The sequence below is a fragment of the Vulpes vulpes genome, chromosome 3 (genome assembly GCF_048418805.1).
Source record: "Vulpes vulpes isolate BD-2025 chromosome 3, VulVul3, whole genome shotgun sequence".
NCBI classification, from domain to species: domain Eukaryota; kingdom Metazoa; phylum Chordata; class Mammalia; order Carnivora; family Canidae; genus Vulpes; species Vulpes vulpes.
The window spans coordinates 14400449-14417663 of NC_132782.1; the positions used below are offsets into that span (position 1 = coordinate 14400449).

At 37.1% G+C, this 17215-nt stretch overlaps 1 protein-coding gene across 2 annotated transcripts in view; it reads left to right on the forward strand.

Annotated features, from left to right (window-relative positions):
• Positions 1–17215, forward strand: part of CERS6 (ceramide synthase 6) — a 300799-nt gene that overhangs the window by 243241 nt on the left and 40343 nt on the right. For both annotated transcript variants that reach the window (XM_025994106.2, XM_025994107.2), the window contains exons 7-8: positions 885–1013; positions 3958–4064. In XM_025994106.2, the coding sequence (XP_025849891.1) occupies positions 885–1013; positions 3958–4064 (236 nt within the window). The remainder of the gene's footprint in view (positions 1–884; positions 1014–3957; positions 4065–17215) is intronic.

Consider the following 17215-nt stretch of genomic DNA (forward strand, 5'->3'; position numbering starts at 1 on the left):
TTCACTTAAGCATCCAACTTTCAATTTCAGCCCATTCATGATCCAAGTCACAAAATCAAGCCCTACATTGGGCTCTGAGCTCAGCAAGAGTCTGCTTGAGATTCTCTCTCTCCCTTTCTCTCTGCTCCTCCCCCCACTCACACACTTGCACACTCTCTCTCTCAAGTAAATAAATCTTAAAAATAAACAGAATAAAAATATTAGTAAATGATAGTCTGTATTTCTAAGCAACAGAAATTCCATATCATAAGAAACCATGTCCAAATGGTCAGGAGATAAATCAGTGTCAGAGAAAGATGAACTCCTGTGGGCCAACAGCCAGCTCCATTGAAACTGACCAAAATAAAGGTGGCCAATCATTACTTTTTCTAATGACTATGAACAGGTAAAGGTTAAAATTTAGAGTTTGTTTGTATAGGATTCTTCAGAAGAGCCATGTTAGGATTATTTTAACACCCCAATGGACATATTCCAGGAGAAGGATGAAGAATCCCTAGCCACGATAGTCAGAGAAGTGGTTCCGTTGGACCTGTGATGCTGCCCAAAAGAGTTTCCTAAAGTACAAATCCAAGTAATGTCTTTGCTTGAAATTCTGAGGCATTTTCTCCCATAGCTTCAAATTTCTTGGTTTACATACAAAACACCCTTTATATCTGGTGTTAGTCTTGGCATTTATCACATCCTCCATAGTCACTGATCCCTGTATGTATCTGCCATTCTGTAGTGAGCTCCCTGAGGGTAGGAAATACATCTTACTCATTTTAGTAGTCCCAGTGCTAGGTCCGTTAAGAACCTTAGGAAGTATTTGTTGAATAGTGGAAGAGATGAATGGAAATACTGCTGTCCTCTAAGAACTAACATGGCTGTGTTTTTCCTTCCCCAAGGACTTTGGCATTATGTTCCTGCATCACCTTGTAGCTATTTTCTTGATTTCCTTTTCATATGTCAACAATATGGCCCGAGTAGGGACGCTGGTCCTCTGTCTTCACGATTCAGCTGATGTTCTTCTAGAGGTAAAAGTTTCCTTTCATCTTTAAGAGTTTGAAATCCAGAATTCATGAATTCAAGACCATCCGCTCTTCCATGTTATGCTAGATGGCACTGGGGAAAGATAGCATATGATGGATTTGAAACTGCAAAGTGTTTTGTTTTTTTTTTAAGTTGGTAAAATGAGACTTTAGTCCATTAATTTTTGTGCAAAGAATGTTCATCATCTTAGCATTCTTTATTAGTGGAATAATAAAACCTTTGCTGTCCCACACTTAAGAAATGAATGTTTTACAATTGGAAAATCATTACTTGAATAGGTTGTGTTTCTGGTGTTTTAAGTTTCACACTGATATATCTGGGAAGTGTATGTAACTCAATTTAGTTATTAATGGTAGTTGTACATCCTGATGAAATTAATTACTAGTCATAGTTCTTACTGCCAATATACATCATATCCTAATATTTTTACAGTGAAAATGTATATGAATTATCAATTAAATATAAAAACTATGTTCTCTCCAAATATAAGTATAAAGAGTATTTGAGGAAATATTGGTTGTATTCTGATTAACTTTCTAAACCATTATCATTCAGGATTATCAAAGTAACCAAAAAAGAAAAAAAAAAGAAAGGAAAATGCTTCTAGCATATTTCAAAAGATAAAATCCCAAGGAAAATTTTGATGTAGTATTTCCTCTTGATTATGGCCCATATGAAGAGATACAACCAATAGTGTTATATAATCAGATAAAATATTTTTTACTTTATGCTAAGAAATTTATGTAACTGGTGAAAGATAAACTTACCAGAGTACAAATTTCTTCTAGAAATTTCATTTAGTATCTGTATTCTGAGTTTTTATTCTTATCAGCCCACAGTTCTGCGCCTTGAAGTATATACTGTCACTGTGAATATAGAGATGCTCTCATTATTACAGGATAAACAGAAATTCCACATGATAAAATTGAATCTACGAAAAAGATAATTAATCACGATTTGAAATAAATACAACGCTTCATTAAAAACCCTGTACCGGGCAGCCTAGGTGGCTCAGCAGTTTAGCACTGCCTTCAGCCCAGGGCGTGATCCTGGAGACCCGGGATTTAGTCCCATGTCAGGCTCCTGGCATGGAGCCTGCTTTTCCCTCTGCCTGTGTCTCTGCCTCTCTCTCCCTCTTTCTCTCTCTCTCTGTGTCTCTCATGAATAAATAAATAAAATGTTTAAAAAAATAAAAAATAAAAACTCTGTACCTTAGAAGGCTGTGAAAGAGAAAAACAGTCCTACTGGACTAGATATGTCGGATGATAGTGTGACACTATGATTTTTTTTAAGTGATTTAAGCTAAATTCTATTTAGCATAGTTTTTAAAGGAGAAATATACATGTATTATAGGTGTATAAGGGCAGTTTCCTGAAAACCAGTAGTCACTTGGTTAAGCCCTGAGTATGCTTGAAAGTGGAGATTTATACAGTCTACAGTTTTGAAATCACTCCTGTACAATCTGCCAACTGTAATGTCTTTGGAAATAGCTGGTTGAATCTTTGTCTATCACTTTATCCAGAAAAGAAAAACAATCCAGAAATGCCAGTCATTTGGCTTAAAAGCAAATATTCTTCATCACATGTTTTTTTTTTACATTATATGCTAATGCTTGAGAATATTCAAGTAATGAGATATGTCATCCATCAACTCTTTGAAGTGGGATCTATCACCTAGACATTCAGAAAAATTCCATGTTTGATGCTTTTTTATTGAATACTGTTGAATGAATGTAAGGGGAAAATGGCTTACCATTTTGTTTAGGCAGAAGGAAGCAGAAGATGCTTTTTTTCTTTCTTACTATAATTCATGATGTCATACTCAAAGTCTTCATGAAATTAAAAGTTGAGAACTCTGGCTTCTGCTCAATTAAGAGATATTTTTCTTAGGAATCCATTGCTCTCATAGCTCTATGTTTTACTTAAAGCTACAAAATTGTAGCATCTGTGGATATTATCAACAGTCCTTTCAAGTTTGACTCAGCTAATTTAACTTTCTAAGAAGTAGAAAATAATGTTATGAATTCAGCAAGACATCTTCAATTTATAATGGTGTATGTGGGTGTGTGTGAATTCTATGTGAAAATGTAAAAAGAAGGTGATCAAGCAAAATTATGTTTTCAGTGTCACCTGTTGTTACTTAGAATCATCTGTAAAAAGTGTAGACATTAGGAAAAGGGATGTAATTTCTTCCCTAATTTATATTTTAAAAAGTGGTCACTTAACTTACTATCATAAATTATTAGAGTAATTCTTACAGACATTTGGAACATTAGTGACTTTCATCTAGAAGATGACCCATTAACATAACTTTGAAAATTATACCTAAATGGATTCATTGAAATAACATGATCTTGACATATTCTTTATTTCTAAATTTATAAGAATAAGCCAAGAAACTGTGTCCCCAGAATATTCCTTGTGCCTGCCTGTTTAAGGAAAACCTTTATTTCTAAGTAGAAAGGAGAAGACAATGAAACAAGGTTCCGTCCGTATATTTTATATAAAGTTTGTGGCCTCAGTATTTGGGACTCATTAGAGAGTTTTAAAGGATTACCTAGCACTTGCACTTTGACCTGTTATGCCAAATTCCTGTGTTGGTGTCTTTGGCTTGCTAATGTCATCTATAATGCAAGAATTTTCGTATTTTTCTGTTTTCCTGAGATCAACCATATAATTGAATTTTTCAGGTTGTTGAATGTTTTATTAAATCTGTGACAGTCAGTAGTTTTACTTTTAGCTAATGTTACATTTCAGTCAACTTATGGGTAATTTATAAATACTGATGCATGATGCATGACATTTCAAAGTAGCAGGCAATTTTATGCATCTGGTAAGTTATATCTTATAGGAGACTCATGCATATTGAAAGAAGCTTTTCATTTACCAGTTTAACTAAATTAATATATCACATTCCTTCCTTTCACAGGCTGCCAAAATGGCAAATTATGCCAAATTTCAGAAAATTTGTGATCTTCTGTTTGTTATGTTTGCTATGGTTTTTATCACCACACGACTGGGTATATTTCCTCTCTGGTGAGTATAAATCTTCATTCTGATGGAGTCCCCTCTTCCAGATAGACTTTATGAACTATTTTGCTTTTGAATTTCATTCCAAATATTTAGTAAGAGTTTTAAAGAAAGTTGGGGAGGAACTTGAGAAATGGCTTTGATATCCTCTTCCAGAAATATTGTACTCTTTACTAATATTTTCTGCAGGATTGTTAGAGAAGGATGTGCCTTACAGAGGTTCGGAGACCACAGAAAGCCATGTGCCATTTTGGGGTCCAGGCTAGAGTATGAATCAGAAACCGTTAGCTATGAAAGTTTGAATAAATAAAGGAAAAATGATGTTGCAACCAGTTATATATCAGAGATCCTCCTGTACGAGGGGCTTATAAAGCATTGTCCCTAGACTGGTAGCAACAGCATCACCAGGGAACTTGTTAGCAATGTTACTGGGCCCCAACCCAGGCCTACTGAATCACAGATTTTGGAGTTGGGTCTTGGCAATCTGTTTTGATAAAGCCTTCTTGGTGGTTTTGCTCCACACTGAAATTTGAGTACCATGTCCTCGGTAATTCTCCTCATCAGCTGTATTTATAGCTAAAACAGATGGAAAGTACAACCTAAAACTAACCCCTGAAATTCCCTATGGCCTCTTAATATCTGAATGTCTTTTGTTCTGCTCAGAGCTAAGGAAACAATATGACTGATTTTGATAGAATTTGACAGTTCTTTCTATAGCAAACAGGTCCAATGTCATTAATCTTTTTTCTGGAAGGCTATTACTTGAACTAGAAAAGAAATGAGCCCTCTATATCACTTAAAGTCTACCACTGATGGCAGATTTTCTTTTCCATTTTAAGAAATTGATTTGAATGGGAAATTAAAGCAATGGAAATTGGAAAAAGCTGAGAAATTAAGGGATGCAGTAATAACTTGCCCCAATAGAAAAATAACTGTAATAAAGTTGGGATTTTTAAGAGAGTATGTCTATCACTGGAATTCCATAAACAAATTACACACACACACCCCTTCTCCTTGAGGCTCTCAGACTTATTATGAAAATCATTTCAAGAAGCAACATTGTGCGTTAGCAACAAGCATTTATAAAACCTCAGTATAGTCCTATATGCTTGTAGGTAGGAAACACATGTAATATTGCCTATAATGTATCTGCAATTATTTCAGAATTGGGGCTCTTTCAAGATTATTAACAGAACTAGTGGTAAGCATTTAAATAGAAGTAATTTGAGTAAAGTCCAGGACATATTTCTTAAAGAGAATGATACAAAGTTTTTCTTACCTAGGACTTCGGAGAACCTGAGTTTTAAATAAATAAGCATTATGCTCAAGTACTTTGATTTGCTTACTTCCCTTTGAGGGTAGAATTAAAATTAGATGCACCCCTTCTCCTTCCTTCTAGCTAATGTGTAAAAAAGCTCTTTAGGTTTAGACAACAATGAGTTGCCTAGAACGTAGACTGCAGAATATAGAAATTATGCAATGCTACCAATAAGATAACTCATAGCTATCCCCTCTAATGATGCCTTAAACTAGCTGCTTCGAAAAATCCTTGTAACCCAAATACAAAAGAATTACATTGCAAATGTTGTAGAACTTCTACTATCAAGCACCCCCCACACACACACCCCGTATGGAGCCAAGTTTTTCGAGAGGCAACTTGTGGAGAGAAATATTTTATTGTTTGTAATACAAGAAATAATTTCTATACCCAATCCCATTGTAGTTGTACATCTAGTGAATGAAATCCTTTTCAGATATGCCTAATAAGTTGCATTAGTGCCTGAACGACCTTTGTTTCCTAGAGTATAATGAGAATTGTTAGCATTTAAAATTATAGAGTGAATAACAATAGCAAATAGTGTTTTAAATATTTCCCTAAATACTGTGAAATTATTTTTAAAAATCCTTTTAGATTAGAAAATCCTGGTATTGGGAAGGGACTACAGGTCATCAGCTCAAGACTCTTCTACTCCCTGTGCCCAGGATAGGAATTCTGTCAATGTCCCTAGTCTAAGAGTATTGCTTTAGAAGTGGAAGGAGAAATGGTTTCTTAAATGAAACAGAAACCTGGGTCTTTATAACTTACAAGCTGAAGGTTCTTAATCCATTCAGAAACCCCTGAAATTGTATAAAAAGCATGTTTGTGTATGTATTTTTTTCCTGGAGGGGAGGATGTATGGCTTTATCAAATTCTCAAGGAGATCTGTGATTCCCTCCCTTCCTCAAAAAAGTGGTTTCTGGGAAGACACTGAGAGTACCCTGCCACTTTGAATTAAAAACTCTTAAGAATGTGAAGGTCTCTAACATATCATCTGTAGGCTTTCTCTTCATCAGAAAGCATCTTTAATCCCTTCAATTATTCCTGCCTGTTGTTTGCTCTCCTTTGTTTGTTCCTGAGAATTCCTCTTGTCATGATGTTCTAAATGTGGACTGCCTCGTACAAAATATAAGAGAACTAAAAGCAAGTTTTATTTAGAACTGCATTTTTTTTAATGGAGCTTGCCATTGCATTAGCTGTAAGCAGCTTTGACATTGTATTGTTGGTGATCTGATAAACGTCTGAGCTCCTACCACACTAGATCCCCTTTGTCCTAAATTTATTTCATGTTTCTGTATTTTTATTTATATTATGATTTATTTGTATACCAAATTATACAGACTGCATTCATTTATTCCTGTTAGTTTTTATAATGCTGTTTTCAAATACTCTAGCCCAATTAGGGTCTTCTGAACTACATCCAGTGCCGTACTTATCCCTCCCATCTTTCTGCTACCTAAGTATATGCCTTTCATGCTTCCTCCAACTCACTGAAGAAAAAACTTGACCCAGAGGAACTCCTGGTACACTACTGAAGAATCTCTTTGGGTTGGCCTCAGTCACTCAACTGCCAGTCTTTATGGTTTTTCTGCTTGTTACTGTCTCATCACTGCTCCACCATCATGTCTGCTACTTTTCCACATTTTTTAAAGATATAATCAAATACTTTGTCAAAGGCCTTTTGAAAATCAAAATTTTACTGTGCTGCTTAAGACATCCTCTGGACATGTAGAAGGAGGGTTAAAAAAAAAAAAAAAGAATATGAGGTCTATCCTGCATGACTTAATTTTAGGAGGCCCTTATTGGTTTCTGGCTCTTTATTTCTAGGTACTCACCCTCATCCATCTGATTACCTATTTGCAGTAGTGAGCTTATCAGCCTAAAATTTCCAGTCTTAGCCTTTCCATATTGTTTAGGTGTGAACTTTTCCTTCAGTATACCACCATTTTTAAAAATGTATTTAGTAAATACTTACGGGGTACTTACTGTGTCATCAGTAAGGGCTGGGTACTGAGAATTCATTTAGACACAGGGCCTGCCTTGGGGCACTTACAGTGGAATCCCAACAGGTCCTTTCATTATTCTGGTTCATAATTTGGGGACAGGGAAAAGGGCTAGAGATTATAAATTTTTTCTGAACATTTTCTGGAGATAAATAAGATAACTGGATTGTCAATGTTCAATAATTTAGTAGAGTGTACTAAGCAGCTTTGTCAGCTAACTAAAGCATTATACTACCTAGAGATTGTGTGTGTGAAACAGTCACTGGCTACCAGAGGGAAGGTACTGGAGGCGGATTGGACTTCACTTCTAACAAGCATTTTATAAACCTCTTTCTCCTTCATTTACTTGTGCTTCAAGTGGAAGATGAAACAAAACCATTCTATGAGCCCTCGACTTTGTTTACTTTTCAGTCCATTTACTTTGGAATCACCAGCTATATCTTCCAGATTCCTCCTGACTATACTTGTGTTCCCACATGAGCCATCAGAATTTTTGTAATTTGTGTGCTTAATAACACTCAGCTTGTTCTTTCTTGTGTCTTCAGTCCATGTATCACCAAGACAGCATCCACCGTGATTAGCCTTTTCATGATCATCCACTGCCCAGATTTTTTTTTCGGCCACAATACATCCTTCTAGAGCAGCACTGTCCAACAGAAATAATTCAAAAATATAATTCACAGTAATTTTAAATTCTCTAGTAGCCACTTTAAAAAAGTAAGAAGAAAAAAAAAAAAGTAAGAAGACGTCTTTTTGTAAAACATGTTTTATTTAACTCAGTATATCCAAAATCATATCATTTTAACATGTAGTCAGTATTAAAAATTACTGATATTTGCATTCTTTTGTTGCACACCAAATCTTTGAAATCAAATTATGTGTTTCATGTTGCTGCATTTACTCAGAAGTCTATGTGTTTTTAGCCTTTATGTTGTGGTTGAACAGTTGGTGTTTTTACCATTTTTGAGGTTAAACCCATCATTGTAAGCTGTTACCATTTTCATTGCTCTGCATCTGTCTTTTCTCACCTCCATTTCTGTGTAATCCCTGAAATTCCTAACAATTTCCCATATTTTACAAAGCTGTGGTTTCTTTTTTTTTTTTTTTTTAATTTTATTTATTTATGATAGTCATACAGAGAGAAAGAGAGAGGCAGAGACACAGGCAGAGGGAGAAGCAGGCTCCACGCGCCGGGAGCCCGACGTGGGATTCGATCCCGGGTCTCCAGGATCGCGCCCTGGGCCAAAGGCAGGCGCCAAACCGCTGCGCCACCCAGGGATCCCCAAAGCTGTGGTTTCAACTGGCACATAGTGGATTGTGGCCAGTAGTATCCTTATGCCATGCCTGCATCACAACGCCTGGCCCACAATGGCTACTCAGTTGGGTACATTAGGTACTCTTTCATTCTAAATAGTCACACATCTGTTTTCTTAGTTGAGCTTCTTAAATTATTGTGAAATAAATAGGGGCAATTTTTCCCTTATTACACAGAGAAAACCACTTCATTTAGTCAATGATTGATCCCATCTCTCTGGACTCTGTTCTCCTGACATCAGTTCAACAGTACAATACAATATGATCTTCTTTAAGGATTAGACCATAAAGCTGTTGATGAGATACGTTTTTGGTAGTTGTTACATTAAAAAAAGAGGAATTTCAAAATGATTGTCTTTATCACTCTGGCCCAGCCAAGACACCATATTGTAAGCATCATCATCCCCCAGCCGTACATTAGAATAGGATAACAAAAAAGGCAAATCTACAAAAATCCTGACCGGGAAGTAGCATGATGCAGTCAGTAGAAAGACTACTTGCTTTGGGTCATGGTTCTCCCCCCTCACTGTATGTCTAAAGACCAGGTATTAATTTCTCTACATCTATGTCCCTATCAGAAAAATAAGAGTAGTAGGAATTGTTCCACCTACCTTACCAGAAAATGTTAAGTATTAAATGAAATGCTGCTTGTAGTGGTGTTCTGTAACTAGAGTACTTTGTAAATATTTTAAGGATTTTTAAAAATCTATTACTATTAAAAGTGGAAATTCCCATTATGGCCAAGTGTCTAGAAATTTTTATTACATTTTATAGCCTCCAACTAGTCTAGATTAAGGAGCCATAATCGTAGGCAGTTTTGAAATAAAATTATGACATGCTCTCTCCAGTTATGAGATTCAGAATATCTTGTGTGAATCAATTCTCTTTTCAGTACTCAGTGAGTATACATGAGATATGCACCAGGTTGCATTATTACCTCAAATTCCAAGTGACAATACTGATCACCAGAAGTGACCATTACTGTTCACAGAATCTCACAGAATTTTGTAAAATGCATATAGACATCAGATTAGTTCTTTGCTACAAGTCACAGATTGACAGGTCTTTATCCAGCAATGAATGGGCATACCACAGTTGCCAGAACCTCTCCCTGTGTCCTAATGATGACCTTCCAAATTCCCATTCATGTCCCACCAAATGCTAACCTGTTGGCTATGGGAAGTTTAGAGCCAAATATGTATCTTTCGTGGTCTGCTGTTATTCAAACAGAAGCATGTGACATCTGAGAAGGTGGATTTTTCTGTGCATGTCTGTCCTGCAAAGTAGGAGAATTATTTGATTTGTACTCTCTGAAAGTTTCTGCAATTAAAAAGAAAAAAATGTTACAAAAGAGCCTAGATCATTCTTTAACCATTTTCCATAATAAGATTTGAAATTCATCCAGATGCATGTGGGAATATCATCATCTTCTCTGATTTATTTTCCAAGACATACATTACCAAAATACTGTGGCTTATGTGCTTTTCTGAATATCTGAGAAGCTTAGTCTCAGAGTTCACAAATTTGGAGAAGCTGGGTTTTTGCTTTTGTTTTTGTTCTTCTAGACTCCGTTGAAAGATTTCTCTGACATTTTCCTTGGTGCTGGTCTGCATTAAATATATTTTAAAGATAAAGGATGAAATCTGAAATCTTCCAGCTATTAGATACTTTAGTATGTTTTTAATAATACGTGTACTGGCATTAATACCTTCATAAGGTTGAGTAGAGATGGATGGAAATAGTCTGTTTGAAATGTTTTGCTTCTTTTCATGTGAACATAATAATTTTTATATAATTTCAAGATTGAAAGGTTAAGCCAGGAGTCAAAAAAAAAAAAATGGCTTATAGGACAAATCAGCTCCATTGCCTGTTTTTATAAATTAAGTTTTTTTGGAGCACAACCTTGATCATCTGTTGCATATTGTGTTTGGCTGCTTTCTACTATAATGGCTCGAGTAGTTGGGACAGAGTATATATAGCCTGTTAATCCTAAAATATTTACCAGCTGTTTCTTCACAGAAGTTTGGCAACTCTTAGACTAGGCCATTGCAAATTAGTCTGATGAGTGAAAAAAAAAAAAAAGAGAGAGACAGTTGGGGGAGTGATGTGTTATATGTATTAAGCCTTTGCATGTTCTCTGGAAGTTTTGTCTACCTTAAGCAAAAAACACAGGTATTCTTAATACTATATGTGAGATGGGAAGATTTATGCTCCCAATTAAGTAAGCTTTCCTTTTGTGACTTGAATCAACAACAACAAAATGCAGTATCCTAATAATGCTCTCTGTGCAGAATTAATGTCTTAAGTGTTTATTTCCTCCCTCCCAATCACTGCAGGGAACCCTTTGCTGGGAGAAGAAGAAAAAAAATATGATTGTTTGGGGCATCTGGGTGGTGCAGTGGGTTAAGTATCTAGCTTGGTTTTGGCTCAGGTCGTGATCTCAGGTTCGTGACATTGAGCCCCACTTCAGGCTCTGCGCCCAGCATGGAGTCAGTCTGCTTGAAATTTCTCTCTCCCTCTGCCCCTCCTGCTCATGCTCTCTCTCTAAAATAAATAAATACGGGATCCCTGGGTGGCGCAGCGGTTTAGCGCCTGCCTTTGGCCCAGGGCGCGATCCTGGAGACCGGGATCGAGTCCCATGTCAGGCTCCCGCAGCCTGCTTCTCCCTCTGCCTGTGTCTCTGCCTCTCTCTCTCTCTCACTGTGTGCCTATCATAAATAAATAAAAATTATTTAAAAAAAAAAACACGTGTATTTTTAAAAAAATAAAAATAAATAAATAAATAAATACATCCTTTAAAAAATATATGTTTGTTCAAAGTCTCATAAAATTCTGTATGGCCACCTCATTTGTTTTAGAAATATCTGAGTATTATAATAATAAAGTCTAACGCCAGGGCTAGAGATTTGCAAATTCTGTATTTGATCAAGAAGCTCACTTAGTTGAGAGTGATGCTTTGTGGAAAATCCTGTAACAGATGAAGAGCCCTGTATCAGCACTTTCCATTCTCTCTCTTTTCTTTAAGATTTTATTTATTCATGAGAGACACAGAGAAAGAGAGGCACAGACACAGGCAGAGGGAGAAAGCAAGCTCCATGCAGGGAACCCAACATGGGACTCAATCCTGGGACTCCAGGATCACAAGCTAGGCCGAAGGCAGTGCTAAACCATTGAGCTACCAGGGCTGCCCTCTTTCCATTCTCTTATGTTATTATAAGGTACTGCTGTGTGCCAGGCTGCTTCTCTCCTCCAGCACTTTCCCTCAGCTCCCCGTTGTGTTCCCTGGATCTCTCCTGCCAACTGGCCACTCTGTGCATGCTATGTCCCTTTCAACAGCTCAGCTCTGGACCACCCATTGCCTATTTCTCAGTCTGGGCCAGTACACGCACCATTCCAGAAACCTCCCTGCAGAATCCTGGTGTATAGGGCTCCATGCTACTGTTGGTGAAGGCCATCCTGGCTGTGTCCTTTTATTCTCAGAACTTTGTCCATACCTCTCTGAATGGCCAGATAGAAACAATTCCAAATGTTTTAAAAATTCTGAGAAATAAAGAAGTAGTATTTTAATTACTTAACATTTTGTTTTCCTCATTGAAATGTATATATAGTAAAATGTATGTAATGAAGTGCAATAGGCTGTTAACTCTAATTTTACTGCACAGTAGCGTGTGCTAATCAAATAAGGAAATACTGGGGATTATTTCCCAAAATACTCTCCAGGGAGTGCTTTGGGCCACCGATGTTCCAATTTAGTCTCCTATCTTGTCACCTGCAGTGCTCTGCCATCATAGCTGGTGGTAAGGATATTAACTGGAAGCAGTACAAGGTTATAAACCATCCGATAATAGTAAAATATTTTTCAGTGACTTTTTCCTGGGATTTTTGACTAATAATAAGTGAACAAAACAAAATAAAGAGAATTTGCTGGTTGTCATTAACTAAAATATTTCCATTGACCAAGATTTTAGTCTACCAAATTGTTCCTGTTCTAATCTCTTGGACGTGGGTTGTTTTATCTCCTGTCTGCTACGGAAGGGCACCTTGGTAAAGCATTGTATATTTTAAGTTAGTATTAAAGTACTGTGTGAACACAGCCCATTCAGTCAATTCAGGAGCCACCAGGAAGCACTGAAGGAATTTTTCTTTAGGTCCCGGTCTCTTAAATTACCTCTCTTCCCCAGAGAAGAGATTCTCTTAACATTCTACCTTATATTAAAAGCACAGTTTGCAAAGCCAGCCCTTTATTTAAAAGAGTCAGAACCCTCTCCTTATCCATGACATCTAGAATATCTTCCACAAATAAGCTAGGTGCTTCACAAAATAGGTTAAAGCTGCTGCAACGAAGTACAGAAGAAGCAGAGCTTAAATCTCTCCCTCAGTTGTGAATTATTCATGGCGCTTGGCCCTCTTTCCTATTCCTAGCCATATGATCGATTCATTTCACATTGTGTCCACCTCATCCCCTTCAAACATCTAATTAGATGTTGGGGTCCCCTACTCTCAGTAGCCACCATATAACGTCTTCCTGAAGCACTGTTCTGATGTTGTTTGGTAACCATCATTTACTTGCCACCCTTCACTCAAGAGTGAGCTCCAACAGCTGAGACCGAGTGAGCTCCAACAGCTGAGACCGTGTCTCATTCTCCTCCTCAGTGCCCGGGGCTGCACTGTATGTGTGCTGTAAGTGTGTTGATTTATCCCCTAACACATCTCTATGATTTATGCTAGGTCTTCATTTGGAATTCACTTTCATAAAGGTGTTCGCCCTAGGCAGGTAGTTTGTTTATGGATTTCAGTATAATAGAGTATCTTCTTTCTCCCCAAATCAAGAAGAAATATTCTGAATGCCAGAATAATGTTTATTTAAATTCCTTCTTCTCTTGAGGCCACATATCCTCCCTAATTCCCCTACCATAATTTGTCCAACCCAACCTGCTCTCTCACAGTAAGAGTTTGGGAAAAGTTCTATTTCAGGCGTAAAATGTAGGAAAATGGATTTGGAGTGGTCCACACTGGACATACTGACTTGTGACTCTTTCTTTTTAACTTGATTTCTATCCATCCTTCAATAGTTAGGGTAAGACGATGAAATTGTTGCCTTATTCTGAAAATAACTGCATGCACAACTAGGATCATTGCATATTTTTATCTTTTGGCCTACTTTTCCTCACACAAAAAGGTGAAATAAAGTGAGTGCTCCATCATATAGAAGTACATCTTTTATATATATATGTACATATAAACTACTTATATCCATAAATACATATGCATCATAAATATTTATAGATATTTATATCTAAGTAAATATATTTATAGATACATATTTTATTTTTATATATATCATATAATGAAATTTTGCTTACTCTTATCAACATCAAGTAAATATCACAACAGCTGCTTCTTTGAGTTTATGGGGCTTCTCTTTTTAGTAACTAGGAAGTGGTGAGACTATTGATCGCTACCTGCTGCAAAAGGAATAAGATTGAATGATATATTTTCTTCATAAATTGCCCCTAATGACTTTGAGATTTCAGATAAGGCAATTCCATTACATTTACATGAAAAGCTAACCATTTCATTAAAACTGTATTTTGCTGGCACTCTCTGTACCTGGAGAGTCTTGTTGCTACAAATAGGTCTAAAATGGGCACACTGTCCTTTCTAACCATCGTCAGGATATGTTTCCCTGGGCTGGTATCTTGAGCACCTTGAAAATAGCCAGAAGATTTCCAAAGCACTTGAGAATGGATCCAGACTATGTTCCTTTAAGCAGAGTGGGAAGAGAGCTTAGTTTTCCTTCTTCAAATTAACACCATGTCCCTGTTCTCGTGAGCAGTGATGACTGGCTCCTTCTTGTTTCTACATCTGAGAACTTCTTGGCAGTAAAAAACGGTGCACTTTCCTATCAGGAAAGGAAGAAAAATGTTTGATGTTAAGGTACACTAGTTACCAGAGTTATCATAAAACCAAATGAGTATATTGTAGTAGAAGAACAAAACATGAAGTTATTTGTTCTAAAGGTATAAGCAGCTGAGCTCCAGCAGAGCAGAAAGACAAAGCACATTTATATTGAATTATTTCAGTAAAAAATAAAGCCTCTGATGATTATGAAAACAGCTTTAAAGTAAATTAAAACATGGTGATAGTTAGAGGGGGAGGTGAAGAGTGATAGGGGCCTCACCCAAGAATCTAAACGGAAACAAGCACATGTGATGGTCACCTTTGTCTCGTGCCTATTGTAGTTTATCCTCAGGAAAGTTTCTCAGGTTTTCTTCTGGAACTGATCAGAAAAAAAATCAGATTGTATTTTATTTATTTAACCTATGTTGTTCAGAAGAAAGAAATTCACAATATCAAGTACTACAAGGGAGATCAAGGCAAATGAGAAAGAAGTCACATGAATTGTGTGTGTGCTCTTCATCTGTGAAATGAGAGACTTGGAATAAATACCAATGATATCTTCCAGCTCTAAAATTTCTTTTTATTTTTATTAGTATCTTAAAATTCCTTGATTCTGTGATTTCACAATTACAAGTGAGTAGGTGACTTTCCAGTGAGAAATTTTCATAGAGTGATCTGTGCAAGGAATTCTAAGGGGGTGGGAGATAACAAGTGGGTGGTGGGCAAGAAGAGATAGTAGACACAGACAATTTGTTAAAAAGTTTGCAGTGTATAGAAAGATGATCATTAGATTGAATACAGTATCACATGAAGATTTTTATAGAATACTGGACATCTGTGCTTCCTTTTAGAAACAGAAAAGAGAGGACTTGTAGGTGTTTGTGAAGTACCCATGAATTAAAGGAGAGACTCGTGCTTTTCCGAGAGCTAAAGGAAGGGAGGCAAGCATCCATCGTTGGTTCTAATTAGGTGACTTCTGTGACTCCTTGTATCAGTGTAAAGGAAGAGATTGAGGATACTGATGATGAAGAAAGAACAGGAGAAACTGAGCAAGCAGGGTCTCAGGGATTAACAGCCAGGTGGAAGGACCGCCTTCCGAAAGTAGGAAGTTTATCCTTCTGAAGTATGAGGCACAGAGAAAAGAGAGTGCAAGACTGGGATGGAAGGGTGTGTGCACATGACAAAGACATACATCTGATGTCTGATACAGTTTCTTCTTCATGAGAAAACAATGGTCATACTTGATCATAACATGAGGATTTCACTGGGATTTGGGTGAGAGGTCCTGGGGAATGAGAACAGAGCGATTACAGGATGTCATGCCCTTTGAGTCAGTGGTCAATGAACTGCAGTCATTTCCCAGGGACCTTGATCATTTAATATCAGTGACCCAGTTCTTTGTATTGTGTAGTGACTGCCCAGATTGGTATATGACTTTCCTGAATGGGTGGTAGCAAAATTCTCGTGGTATCTTTGGGACCCCAAACCAGTAACCATACTATTTTCTGTTATATAAGACTTCAGAGAAAACTGAAAGCCAGAAAAATTAAGTAACTTGTCCAGGGCCACAGTGTGTTCATCATGGGCAGGAATAGAAATACATCTTCTGTTTTCTCTCCTAGGGTTCTCTGCTTTAATTCATTTTACATGGAGGATTAATAGGCAGTGTGGTCTGAAGAATAAAGCCATGGAGTAGGCTAACTTTTGCTTTAGCCTTGGCTCTGCCACTGAGCTTGGGATGACTCAGTATCTCTAGGCCTCAGATTACTTACTGATAAAGATTTTCCAACTTAGGGGTGCCAGGGTGGCTTAGTTGGTTAAGTGTCTTCCTTCAGTTCAGGTCATGATCCCAGGGTCCTGGTATAGAGCCCCATGTCAGGCTCCCTGCTCATTAGAGAGTCTGCTTCTCCCTCTCCCTCTGCCCCCTTACCCCACTCAGGCTCTCTCTCTCTCTCTCAAATAAATAAAATCTTAAAAAAAAAAAAAAAAGATTTTCCAATTAAAACTTAGGTCTGAAAGAATGTACAGCAGCTTCAAGGATCAATCGAAGTGAAGTACCAAAAGTTCTGGCTACCTGGGATCTTATTAACTGGCTTCTAGCAGTTAGGGGGTTATAAAAGAAAGAAAAGTTCATCCTAACAAGGAAGCACTTAGTAATGAATTAACCGATTAAAAAATTAGTGCCCTTCTCAAATATTCCTGTCTATGCCATTACTGCCTTCCTCACCAAACTAGTGCCAAAGCAAAGCAAGTCAGTTGCCAAGTGAAACTATACTCAATATACAATATGCAAGATTTCATGAAGTCAATGAAAGTGATGTCAGAGCTCTGCTGAAAACAAACCAAAACCATTGCCAAAGAAGGAGTTGGCAAGACCATTTGACAATTAGAAAAGGGAAAATCAGCAGGGATGGTAACATGATAGGTACTTCAAAAAGGAAAGATACAAACTTCAAAGGGATGTGAGGGACCTTTGGGGAAATGCTGAAGCCCTCAAATAATTGTGCATTTTCTGTAAAATGGTCATGGTCTACTACAACTTAGTTTTGGAGAAAATTACACAACCCTCCTAATCAACTCTTCATTCATTTTTAGTTCTAAGAATTAGAACATAGTCGCAA